At 44.4% G+C, this 13,646-nt stretch overlaps 1 protein-coding gene across 1 annotated transcript; it reads right to left on the reverse strand.

Annotated features, from left to right (window-relative positions):
- Positions 1–311: 311 nt before the first annotated feature.
- susd5 (sushi domain containing 5) lies at positions 312–10,375 on the reverse strand. The gene is made up of 5 exons (XM_037474358.2): positions 10,024–10,375; positions 9,098–9,275; positions 6,373–6,482; positions 5,340–5,528; positions 312–4,712 (listed from the first exon to the last, which is right to left on the reverse strand). Exons 1-5 carry the CDS (start codon positions 10,103–10,105, stop codon positions 2,839–2,841), a joined length of 2,433 nt encoding a protein of 810 aa, XP_037330255.2. The 5' UTR covers positions 10,106–10,375; the 3' UTR covers positions 312–2,838.
- Positions 10,376–13,646: the final 3,271 nt, after the last annotated feature.

A 13,646-nucleotide genomic window follows, 5' to 3' on the forward strand; every position in this document is an offset into this window, starting at 1 on the left:
CATCCAGAAAAAACACAGACTTGTTTAATAATGTTTGAACATTGAGTCTCTGTGCAGTTTGTCACACGGTGATGTAAAAACCCCACAGGGGAAAATTCTCGCTGTGCTACTGTTGATCTCTCTCTGACTCTGCGTTCTCATTTCTCTGCTGCCTGCATTCACCCGTCCCTTTTCACCGCCGCTTTCTCTCCCCTTGCCAATGCTTTCCTTTCATCTGACCTCTCTTTAAACATTCTACTTTGTTCTGTTAAAAAAAAAAAAAAGACATTTTGGGAAACATCACACAGAACTGGGGGATAGCAGCAGGCAGGGGTGGGTTAGGTAACAGTTAACATAAAAGGCCGATTGTCGGGAGTTACGTTCACGGGTCAAAGTCACACCCGAATAATAAACGTTGATCACTCTCACACACAGCCACGGGCGGAACAATGGACCATTCAATCAGAGATCGAGACCACAAACCGTGTAAAAGTAGATCTCAAGAATTAATACCACATGTTAAGGAGTTTATTGTGACACAAATACAGTACACATTTCTTTCTGACATCGCACACACATCACGCTGTTTGAGATGAAGGAGAAACAGACAGGGAGCAACATGTGAATGAGGACCAACAACGCAGAGTGCTCTGCTCTCTTATATGTTTAGATTTTGCACATAACTCAGGGGCTCTCAAACCCAAATGTGGTGTCTGATTATGGTCAGTGTTCACGGATCATGTGGCAAACCTGGTGTGTGCGACCAGACACTCCTCCATGATCGACCATTCGGGCTGCTGAGGGACAGCTTCAGTTGGTGAAGTGAAGGGCGTCTCGACTAAATTGGAGTTGAGCTGTGAGAGACATGAAGAGGTAATACATGTCAGCTGTGCTTGAATGTCACCATGGCCAATGAAGTATTACCGTCAAAGATTTATAGAAGCATACATGTGCTTTATTCCCTTTTGCCTGATTCAGTTTTCGGGCACGACCATACGAAAATCCAAAAGATAGGTGAGATATCTTTAACCCGTCCACATTCAACAACATTTTACGTATTTCATTTCTAAATATGTTACAAAATAACACCATAACAATTATAATTTTCAGAACTGAGAAAACTGGATGAGAGGAAAAATAAAATGATCATTTTATCAGAGTGCCGTCAAACGTTTTTTACATTAATTACAAGTGAAGCACTTTCTATTTAAGTTATTGCAGTACTTTAACAGTCTTTTAAATCCCCAGAATAACACACTCTAATATCTCATTTTAAATCCTCTTATGTCTATTTGAATTTATTTACAATTGTACCAGGTTTTCTATTTTCACCTTAGTTCTTATGTATTTGGCACAATACAAAAACAGCACAAACAATTATCACCAAATCACGCAGAGCTGTGGTACACTGTCAAATCATTTTTTTGAACAAGGACTGGAAAATTAATCCAATGTACAATTATACCAAAAACTTTAAATTTGTAAGTGTTATCAGATTCTCCTCATTCCAGTTCAGACAATCCACTTAAACCCCTTATACTATATTTTATCAGGACAAACAGAAAAGAACAAAGTAAAGAATAACCCATTGATTCATTAAAAACATGTAGGGTTACAATTTATATTTCGCTAAATCTAACAATATCATTAGGGCCTGAGCCCTAATTTTAACCCAAATTTATTGATTGCTTCAGTTCCATTTAATATTAGCAAAAGTACATTTGAACTTAAGACCCTAAAACGTCAACATATGTCAAACTGGTATGAATCCTTTAAAGATGCAGTAGACAATATGTTTTTGGCAACAATGCCATTATAACCTTTCAGCCTTTTGTCATTCCTATGAAACCCCACGGCAAGCACTTTTTGGAAAAAGCCAAAGAAATCGCCAGGCTGAATAATTCAGGCCTCCTCCTGCCCTCTGCTCCTCTGTCCTAGGCTCCTCCCACTAGGAGAGCGTGAGCATATGCAGGTTCATACACAAACCGCTTGAATAACAGTATCCTGAAAGGGTGATATGGATTTCATTGCCCATTAGGGGCAAAAAATAAAACTTTATTTTAGTGTCTCTCTGTTGCCATGGCAGCCACACACTGTTTGATCTCTGGTTGGTCTGAATCCCATCAGTAAACAAGACATTATGCTGACCGGCAGATTGCACGGACCTGAGACACACACACACACACACACAGACACTAACACACATTTACCCACACACAGACATGAACGGTGGCTCAATCTGATTGACTGATGCCACCTGTCAAAATCTACTCATTTACTCATTTAACTTAACCATCATCATTGTCATCCTTTTTTGTTATTGTTGGTTCGACAATGCAGTTCTTATCAACACAATACTCCGGGACAAAGAGAAACAGATGGGGAATCGAGATCAATGCAGCTTGATCAACCTTCAATAAACATAAAGGTAACAATGTCCAAGAGCTTTGAGGTCTCACTTCATATATTCAGGTGGGCAGGCAGCCTTCTTGTGGTTTTCCTACATGGTTATTTCCTTAATGTCTCCCTTCTCAGTTCCCTGGAGTTAAGTCCAGTCCAGATACCCCGGTCCTCATGTCCATCCAGATGTCAGAGCATCATTTTGGGTAAGTATAATGCAGATGACCAAAATTCCGTAAAATGGATCTAGTGTCTTCACTGTTTTACACACGTTTCTGCATCACACAGGTGCTCTTGAACAAACTCATTCATTCACACCCATCCAAAATCTCAAATTATGCAGTAGTTTCTAACAAGTTGAGGGGCTGTGCTTTCCTCCCAAAAACTCATCCAAATATTCCCACCCTCCCTAAACGTCTCTGCCCTACGTTAGTGTCCCACTGTCCTCATTCCTCACTCTTACACTTTTTGCTGCATCTCTATGTGTTGGCCCTGTCTGTCCTGACTTTGGCCCTTCCCATTCATCTCGTACATGGAGCTCTTCTGCTGTTGCCGTCGGTAACACCACACCCCAACGGCAACCGCCACGGCGACGGCACATAACGCCACTATTATTGCCGCCACGGTAGGACCTCGGCTGGAGGAGCTCGGGGGATGTGGAGGGCAGTCGTCTCCTGTACAGGTCGCCTCCCCTACCTCTCCCTCCACCTCACCCCTCTCGCCCACCTCACCGGGCAGATTGTGCACACGGTCCTCCTCCGTCACCACGCCGTCGCGCATCGGCGGAACCGGGCCGCGAGCGAGGAAGGGGCGCTCGGTGAGGTCGCCCTGCCAGAAGTGGGTGGGGGCCGCCTGTTGGCTGTCGTAGTCCAGGGAGTCGGAGGACGAGGGAGAGTCCCAGGCCTGCGAGGGGGCAGCGTCGATGGTGAATCCATCCCACGCCTCCTCTGCTCCTCCCCGGTTTGAGGCAGTCATCATGGTGGGAGACTCAGCCACCTGTGGTGGGCTGGTGTAATGGCCCGGTCCACGAATTTCCACCTCATTGGGTTTGTCCGTTGCCCTGACAATTGTCCCCCTCTCTGAATCGTCTGGTCGGAGCCTTTCTGTCGTGGAGTCACCCATTTCTTTCCCCCCCGGAACGACAGGGTGGCCGTCCAGCCAGGTGTCGTCCTCTCCTTTCGCTCTCTTCAGAGTGCCGTTCTGATGTCCGTCCGCCGCCATAGAGGATACGACGCGCTGACGGCTGTCATCATCCTCTTCATGGCTATCATGGTCATCGTAGCTGTCGTGGTCATCGTGTTCATGGTCATCGTGATCGGTGTCGCGGTCGTGGTGATCCTCGCCTGGGTCATAATGCTCCTCACGGGCATCAGGCTCTGGGTGTTCCTCGGAGCCGTCGGGATGCTCTCGGTCCTCGCCACCGCGCGTGATGTTGTCACGTTCTTCGTAGCTGTCATGTTCGTCGTAAGTATCGGCGTACTCATGGCTGCGAACGCGATCGCGGCCTCCTTCGTGTTCGCCCATGTCATAGTGGTCGGCGTGATCATCGTGATCGTCACGATCGGAATGACCTTCGTGGCTGTCACGTGTGTCCAGATCATCGTGCTGAGCTGGAATCTGGTGCTCCGCCCGTTCGTCATCTTTGCGCCGGCGGCTGTCATGGTCGTCTACATCATCTTGGCGGCTGTCGTCGTGGCCGTCCGGTTCTTCGCGGTCCCTGTCGTCGTGGTCGTCTCGGTCATCCGTGTCCGGATCATCGCGGCCGCCTCGGTCGTCATCGTGGTCGTCGTCAGCTGGACGTTGGTGGTGACGCGTTTCTCGGCTGTCGCTCTCTTTACTCTCCTCTGATTGGGCGCCCGGGGCCCTCTGTGTGGTCTCGGTAACTGGATTGCCGGAGACAGGATGTCCCTCCTCCTGGAAGGCCTCGGGGAGGAACCAGAAGAGGTGCTTTTGGGAGAGAGAAGAGACAGGCGCTTCTGTGGCGACACTGGTCTCGACCACCTCCCTCGTCTCCTGCTGTCCCCGCGGATGGCCTGCGAAGTCCTCAACAGCCCGGTACTCTTCTTCTGCTTCTTCTACAGCTCCTTCAAGTGGTCGGCCAATCACGTCTCTCCCAACACCGCCAACACCGCGCTCTCCATGGTGGTCTTGATGCTTCTTCTCTACACTGAAGCTCGTTTCCTGCTGCTCCAGACTCTCCTCCTGCTCCTGGTATCCGGCTCTGTGCACCTCCTTGAACACCTGACCATGAGCCTCCTCCGGTTTCTCGTTGTGGCGCTCTGCCTCTCCGTAGGAATACTTTTCCTCGTAGTCCACAGGACTTTCGGTCTCATCTGGGGAAACACAACATGGACACATTTACTCAATTGGCGGACGAAGCTCAACTGTAAATGTCTAAAATCAACAGTCAAACTGTTACTTTAAAGTAAGACATGATCGGCTTGTGGTGCTTTATCACAGGGGTCACGTGCATGTTTGACAGGTTTCTGACGGCATGAGAAGGTGAAAGTATCCCGTGTATTATATGAAATAAATAGTAGTGGAGTGTCTTTAAATGCGGAATAGATTGTGTTTTTTCTTTTTGTCGATTTGTTCGATTTGTCTTTTGATCTTGAGGCAGTTGAGGCACGACTGCAGCAGCACACAAACATGACTGCCACCCTGTCGGCGTACCATGGACACAGGTCGGGCATTCTGCTTTCACATACAGCTCTTCTCCCTCTGCTATGAACTGGTTCCACACTATGGCATGTCACACTGGGGTGTCACAGCAGCCATTCTCAACTCACAACAGAGACTCTGTTTCCCAAAAGACCAGGAATGAACCTGAAGGCTTTTTTTTTTTTAAAGTCTAAAACATTCAGCCATTTTAAGAAAACAATTTGGGCCGCAGCAATAAAAGCTTGTTTCATTTCCGTTCCAACCTCGAAAACGATTAACAGTTTTGAAGGTCTTCTTACCTTTGACGCATATCTCCACGAGTCCATACCACTCTCCACAGCTGTCGCACAGCAGGCTGAAGGCACTGTGTCCACTGGGCATCGCATGACCCGGCACGCAGGTGTACATCAGCTCGTCTCCCATCTCATACCCGCTGTGCCCCTGTAGATGGACGTTAGGGAAGGACGGAGGGTCACCGCACGGCACACCTGTCGACAACAAACACAACATGCAAAGTGAAATATAAATGTTTTAAGTTGCAAAAAAGCTATTCGATAGTGACGACGCAAACCTTGTTCAGTACTGCCGAGTGTGTTTAATGAACCATGGCCTATAATTACTATCCAGCATCACTATCCCATTTGTAGACAGAAAGAGATTAGAGCGACTCAAGGGACAGGAAGTAATGTGCTTTGTGGAAAATGTGGATGTTAATGGGACAAACAGGACGCCAAAAAACTCTACTGGGACGAGATAGAGCCCATGTATTGTCCTGACTGTGGTCTCATTTTTCATGGTAATTTTATAGAAGCAACACAGATTGTTTGACGAATAATAACATGCTGATCCACTCAAAAAAAGCCACTCATTACATATTTTTCTGTTTTTCAGTTAGGGTGAAATTAAAACCTTTTGAAGGTACATTTAAATGGTGTTTTTCAAAATGCAGTGTTTTTTTAAATAGGGTGATTTGATGCAGTAAACTTTTGGAGAGTTAGGAAATCTCTCCCATTATTTATGGAATAACAATATACTCCTCTCTGAAATGTGTCGGCAACGGGAGCTGCTTCATCAACAAAAGCCCTCCAAAGGCTCTTATCAAGTTTTCTCAGGGACTCAGGGTTTTTATGTATGAAAGTGTTAATGGGAAACATAGAAATGGAAACATGGACAAACAATATAACAGGAAGAAGAGTGTTGAAAGTGGAGGACGTCAAGAACTCAAAAAACCTAGTAACGTGACTTAATTACGTACTTTAGAGATTTAGAGAAAGACTTATAAATGATGAGTGTACGTGTGAATATATCTGTGTGTAGTGTGGCTTTACTGACCTTTGTCTTTGATACAGAAGGCGTCCAGGTGTGCAGCGTCTTCTGTGGCGTTTTCTGTTCTCACATCCACTGCTTTCCGTGCGCTGCCCACAACATCACACACCGTGGTCCTAGATATCAACACACAAATAATCAATACTCTACTACATATCCAAGGAAAATATGGAACTCTTCAACCCGCATCCAAGAATAAGAGTAGCCTAACTTTGTTTCCCTTCCTTGCCTTCCTTCCTCTCTCATTAATCACTCCCTGACTCCTCACATTTCTCCTGTGAACCACAAGGACAACAACACCTCACAGTTGGTAAATTAGTTCAAACTAGCATTACCTCGGGCAGCTACAACAATAAAGTGTTGCTTACATGTTAATGCACTAATGATACAAACAAAATAATGATACCTTAATGAATAAATGATTAACAGGGGACATGCAGACTTTTACTTTTTGTCATTTTTAAAATGTTGTTATGAATCAATTAATTATGAATACCTAATATGTGTGCAGAGCTTTTAATTGTAATGGAGGTTTTTTTACATTCATATATTGGTATTTTAAGCAAGTAAAGTATATCATTTTTGCTCCTCTGATCACACTAAGGAAATCAGTGAAGTAAGATTCTTTCTACCTATTCGATTCTGCTGAATAAAGTCCCAGCTCTGGTTTTCTCACAGATAATACGACGCACACGGACAGATATTTACAGTTCTGGCTGCTTTCTCGGGCCCTGCCTGATTTGCTGCTTGCTTAAATATTATTACAACGTGACATCAGAGTGTAGAAACACGCATCATGGCTAAGCCATGCTGCCGTGCTATCAGCAGATGCAGCCTGCGGCACAATGCTATCACACTGCAGCACATTACGAATCCATGTTCCCATGCAGAGGCCTTAAGTTACCGTCTACTTTAGAACACTCATAACATTAGGGAACTAATGTTATGAGTGTTCCAGACCAAATGAAGGACGCGGTCAGGGCACAACGCCTACGCGCAGCAGCAAAAATATATTCTAGTTCTATTTTTGTTGCGACGTTAAGGTTTATAGTGGTATTTGTCATCTAAAAGCACCAGATTAGACAGACTCAAACTTCCCAGGGCAATGAGATCATGTTCCCATAGCAGCTCCCAACACCAATCCACCTCACTTGGAAAGAAAATTTAAAGCAGGGTTCAGAAACGTAATTAAAAGTCTGACATATTAGAACTTTCATATAATATTGCACGGTAATATCCTTAATCAAGCTTCATCAAATGTAAATGGTGTGTGTGTGTACTTGTGTAATTGATTTAATCAAACCATCAGTAATTGGAAAGAATTTGACTGGCAGCGCAGTGAGAATGTGAGAGTTGGTGTGAGTCATACCGCATGCTTGTGCCATGCTAACTTCAGCTTATAAGGACAAAACTCTGAGCGAGAGAAACAGGCAGGAAAATGACCAGAAAACCCTCTGAGAGACGTAAAAAAAGGGACCACGACTGTTTTCACAATAAAACTACCGCCTGCGGGCATCTGTGCGCGTGTGTTTGTGTATGTGTGTGAAAGAGAGAAAGATTGGCCTCCATCAGAGACACTTCACCTTTCCGAAGAACCATTTCTCAAAACCCTCACCTTGCATGACACAACCATTACCGGGAAAACCCAAAGACAAGTGTGGGTCCGTAAGAGTTGGCTGGTTGCATTGTGTGGTTGCCGGGGCAGCAAATGTTTGATTGACAGGTAAGAGGAAGACGATAAGCGCTTGTTATTATGCAACAGACCTAAAAATGATGTCATGGACTACAGGATTTACATGACCCCTACACCAGAGTGCTACCTCCTGAAAGAAACCCACATTTCTACAAGAAGTTCTCTTTGGGTGTGACGGCCAGACGCCATTTTGGAGCAGTTTCAGTTTCATTACACTGACAAGTCCTCTATTGAATAACCATTTATATATATATTTATTCAAATTTGATGAAGACAATGAATTGTAACGACTTTGGGGGGCAATGGGGGGAGAGGGCGAAATAAATTGGTTAAAGGATTCCCAAGTGTGTAAGAGAACTATGGGGACTGACTCAAAAATGTAAAATGGGATTGGCCCTACGTACTAATTGTTATTATTTAATATGCTTCTTAATCCTCTTTCAATATCCTTATGTTGCAATAAAAGCCACTCAAGGCAGTTTTTTCTAACTCAACTCAAGCACCACACAGCCTCCAGTGTGACGTTGGATGTACCTTGAAGCACTGAAATCCCCTTATACTGAAGACCACGTGCAGGTGATACCCTTTGAGGTCACTCACCTCCCTATGAACTAACACTGGATCTTCTCCCTCCATCAGATCAGGCCCGTCTCTTTGTCTGCTTCTGAGTCCGTCTGCTTCCGGGTGCTGAGAGCTAGGTCTCATGTTACCGTGGAGATGAGAGGTGTAAATGGAGGCAGTTGTCGACATGACACCCCGACTCCGAATTCCCTCCTCTTCTAGCAGGGAACACAGGAATCTTTCTCCGTCTCTACCTCTGTATTTTGTCTCCCCGCCCACCCCCCTGACACGTGTCACTCTCTCCTTCCATCTCTTGCCTTATTTCCTTTCTCTTTCATCCGTTCCCGCAAGTGTTGTCACACACGCACAGATGCGCGCACACCAAAATGACCTCTGACCTCTTCCGAAATCTAAAGACATACAACACGTCCTTAGTGAAGCCACTAAGGAGCATTTAACGCTTAACGTTTTTCTTACCCCACTGTGCCCCCATAGAGCCACCCGCGGGTGCACGGGGAGAAGAAGCACTCCACCACTGCGTGATGGAGCTCCTGAGCCGATGCCAAGCGGGCTTGTCGAGAGGCACAGGCCCCCTCGGCAGCTCTGAAACCATGCAGGCCGGAGGAGTTCCTCAGGTCCAGCACGAACACGCGACCTGAGGGGAGAGGGAGAGAGAGGGAGAGAGCGGGGAGTAAGAGGAAGACCTCTGAAACCTCCTATTTCCTCCCACCAAGCTCTTATGTTGAACAATGGCACACAGGTTTGACCAGTGAGTTTCTGGGTCTGCAAGAAGACACCTCACTTAATTCACAAGTGTTTTGTGAAATGGGATCAAATCTAAAAAGTGCTTCTTCACCTGTTCTGTCATACTTAAAAAAATATTTATTTTTTATAAATTTATTTTGAGACGTTTAACTTCTGCTTGTCTAAATCATTAATAAGACATTTCTATGCTTATTGGAATTATGACCACAGGAAATTCCAGGTCCAAACATATTCCACGATTTAATAGATATAATTATATGTCGGCAGTTGCTAAGAGATTGGTAGGTAAATCTGATGATGTTGCAGTATCACTCTAAATAACAACAGCATCACACTTGCATGTCAGTGCATTGGAGCAGATTTTGACGGTATGTAGTATTGGCAACAGGGGAGATTAATTTATCACCTCTCTGTCACACCACCAGACCAAATTGGAGGATGAAGCCTGGACTCTAATTTGAAATCATATAGAAATAAAATAAATCAATATTTAAATGAAGCCATTTAGTTAACTATTTTCAGTTGCTGTTCAGAACCACTAAAGCAAATGTTCATAACTTAACTTGTTCATAACTTAACTTAAAATTTGGAAACATTATTATCATGTTCTAGTGCAAAAGCTTAAAATATGAACTTACCGTCTGCGTTTACAACAGAAGTCCCAACAAGATAAGCCAAGCATCCAAAGAGCAAAACTGTGCTCTTAAAACAACCCAGCATCTTTTTTTGGCAAAATCTCACTTTTTTTATGTTAAAAAAAGATGTGTCCAAAAACTTCCAAGCGACTTTATGTATTCACACAGACTGTCAGAGGAGAGCAGCGAGGAGGCTCGTTGAGGAGGGTTAGGGTTACACCGGAGAGAGAAAGCCGCTGAGAACGGCCCACTAGCGAGGCGCAGCTTGTCTCCCCCAAATAGTCGCCCCTCGCGAGCAGATGAAGCGTCGGTGAGAAAACTCGCATGTCCCCGTTAGTAAATACGTCACAGATCCAAATCTAGAGGGTGGGCAAAGGCGGTCAGATGGACTGCAGTGTTGCTCCTTTATGGAGAGGGAGAGAGAGGGGGCGAGAGGGAGAGAGAGGGAGGGGGTGGGGGGGGGGCTTGCTAAATGTCATACATGTGAGGTATACACGTGTGTATTTGTGTTGAAGAATAACATATGGACACTGCATCGCTATTTAAAGACAATTTAACATCCAACGGCTAAAAAGGGACCTCAGGTTCAGAACACTCAGCAAGAGCTGATCCTTTGTGCATTAAATCTTAATTAAGGTAAGGCCCTATTTCCCTCTATTGGACGGTGTGTGTTAATGTGTGTGTCCCATTGGGTGAGGGAGACAAACTTCACCACAGCGTGCACATATGCTTTCCGGCAAATTCCATATGCATTAACAGGAGAGTGTTAGGTTGGCACCACAAGGCCCATTTAGAGGATGTTCTGTAGCTTTCTGAGAATTGAGAGAAAATGAGAAAATGGAGATTTGATCATTTCATGACACCTCGGAATCAGAGGTGTTTCAAAAATGTTTTAAGAGTTTTAATCCGTTTTAATTGCATGCAAAATTCTATAGTGTTCAAAATCATGTCTGTGGATAATTATTTAGTGGGCAAACAGCATTTTATTGTTGAATTTTTTTCCTGTGCTGCCAATAATAATAGATAAATCTGATCGTAATTTTTCTCCATTAGTTTATTCATTGTTTGATCTTTAGGAGAACCGTCCCTCATGATTAGCCAAATGTTAAAAGCAGAGGAGGAGGAGAGAAGATGAGAACACGAAGAGGACAGGATATTTTCCTGCTTAATAAAGGTCATGACTGTGACTTGCAAGGAGAGGGAACAGTTGGAATGACGTTATTTTTCATAACTCTCACACATAAATTCCATAAGAAGATACACTGCAGTTGGGGACTCACACATACGCATCCCTCTCCATTACTTTCTGTCACATCCCACCTTTTCCATTTTCATAATTGTCCCAGTGGAGTCCGACCACGATGCTGCATCGAGGCTTCAAATACCCCACCGATGTTTTTCCATTTCACTCGCCCCTCTCTGTGTTTCTCTGCCCTCATGAACCTCTCGTACATTCAATTCAATTCAATTCAATTCATTTTATTTTGTATAGCCCAAAATCGCAAATTACAAATTTGCCTCAGAGGGCTTTACAGTCTGTACACATGCAACATCCTCTGTCCCGAAACCCTCACATCGGCACAGGAAAAACTCCCCAAAATAATGCGTATGTGTGAGTCCCCAACTGCAGTGTATCTTCTTATGGAATTTATGTGTGAGAGTTATGAAAAATAACGTCATTCACCTGCCGTTCAGGGGGGGGGGTTGCATAAGGGAGTTTTAGGTGGGCCGGGATCCTGACTCACGCTACAGGGGCTATTTCTGGAGAGCTGGTAGTCAAACAGGGGAGCGTGATGGCGTGGAGGAGAGAGACAGTGATTCACACTTTCACCGTCTCGGATGGAGTGGCGAGAATTATGTTTGCTGCAGGTGTCCTTCACACAGGTGTGTAATCTCACAGCACTTCCAGTACACACATCCCATCAGACAAGTAAACACACACACACACAGCCACAGGATAGCTCTGCATATGTGTGAAACCAGTGACTTCCCATGTGAGACACGTCCTGTCAGAAAGCGGTGTGGTGCAGGTGTGTCACTGACTCAGAGGAAATCATTGGTCATACTGGTGAAGCCCAGGGACAGAAGAGGGTACGGGGTTGTCACCATAGCAACAGCCTCAATGAGAAGCGGGGGGGAGTGGGGGGGGGGGCAAAACGGGAACAGCTTCCAAATCCAAGGGTTGAAGCTGCAAGCAGGGAAAATTGCTTTTGGGAAAGATGATTGAAATATGAGAGTGTGGGTGTGTGTCTCACTGTAATTCTCCAAAATGTCAACTTTAAATGGGAGAAGGAAAAGCTTTTAGCCTTCTGACAACGCTTTTTAAATTATATTAGATGGTTTGTTTTAGGTCAAGGAATTTCCAATTGCATGGCAACATGTCGTCCTTCAGTTTATCTGAATAATATTTTGGAAATACATGATTTTCTGTGGACAATATCGCCAGTAGTCAGTGTGTTTTGACAGAATTGTTTTATATACCACTTTAAGAACAGAGAGTAAACTGCACTAAACTCAGGAGTCAACATGTTTATTCAAACAGCAATAAAATGAACAAAACAGTAAAAGTCGAGCAGAGATGGATACAAAATAGGAGCTGTAAATAAATACGGATCATGACAAATTGTCTTTCACGGCATTGTATCATCAGCTGGGGTCTGTGAACAGAGGTGTCCTCGCTCCACATCAGTGGAGCCACCGCGATCATCAGCACACATTCAACACCGAGCTGCCAGCCACAGCAGAGTCAGGATGAGAAGGGCACGGAGCTATTCAAAGAGCCGAGTTAATGAATTTGACTTTTGATGAGAGATGTTAATTGCCATGCAATGCGGTGAGACTGGATGGCACAAGGATTGCAAATGTGCTGCGTGCAGATGAAAGATTACATTTTAGCACAAGAACCATGAAATGTTTGTGTTTGTGCTCACATGCGCACACAATGCGCAAGTGTGTCTGTCTCCGTTCTGTTAAAGAATCAAAATGTGTGTCACGACTGCTTTTAACCATTTGCAGAATGCAGAAATTTAATCTGTCAGTTATGTATAAATTCTGACTCGCATTTTGTTTCAAATATTCGCCACTAAAATTAAAGAAATACCTGCCATCGAAATATTTATATTATTCTCTGGGTGGACGCAAACAAACAAGGGCGTGTTGCATTTTAGTACCTTTTTTTGTAATTGTTAGTCCAAATAAATGCCAATAACTATGTTATCTTATTTCAGTTGTTATTGTAACCTTTTATTTTTAGCAGCAGCAGCTTAATAATAACAAACCTTTTTCTAAATATTCCAGGTGACTTTTATCAGGTGGCAGCAGGGCTCAATAACTCCTCAAATAAACCTTCTTAGCAACAGTCGTGATTTCAGTTATACGCTTGGGTTCATCGTAGGTTTAAAGTGTTTATTCATGGCAGGAAAGAGCACAGGTGGACCACTACTCAGCCCAACGGACACAACAGCAGGGCAGAAACCCTGAATGTGATTTAGTCAATTACCTCCTCATGGTTTACAGCTACAGGATGGACCAAGAGAAAAGGTTTGGAAGGCGGGAACATGCTTCATAGAGAAGAAAAGAGGAGAAATTGTTTGGTTAATTCACCAGGGGTCAACCTGCACCCAGAC

This window comes from Pungitius pungitius, chromosome 17, assembly GCF_949316345.1.
Source record: "Pungitius pungitius chromosome 17, fPunPun2.1, whole genome shotgun sequence".
Taxonomy (NCBI): Eukaryota; Metazoa; Chordata; class Actinopteri; order Perciformes; family Gasterosteidae; genus Pungitius; species Pungitius pungitius.

Bases quoted from the DNA above. Each gene is read 5' to 3' on its own strand.
- susd5 (XM_037474358.2), bottom strand. From the start codon at position 10,105: ATGCTGGGTTGTTTTAAGAGCACAGTTTTGCTCTTTGGATGCTTGGCT. The intron at 5,529-6,372 runs GTCAGTAAAGCC...TGTTGTCGACAG, and splicing joins CTTCTGTATCAAAGACAAAG to GTGTGCCGTGCGGTGACCCT. The intron at 4,713-5,339 runs GTAAGAAGACCT...GTGTTTCCCCAG, and splicing joins CGTGGAGATATGCGTCAAAG to ATGAGACCGAAAGTCCTGTG.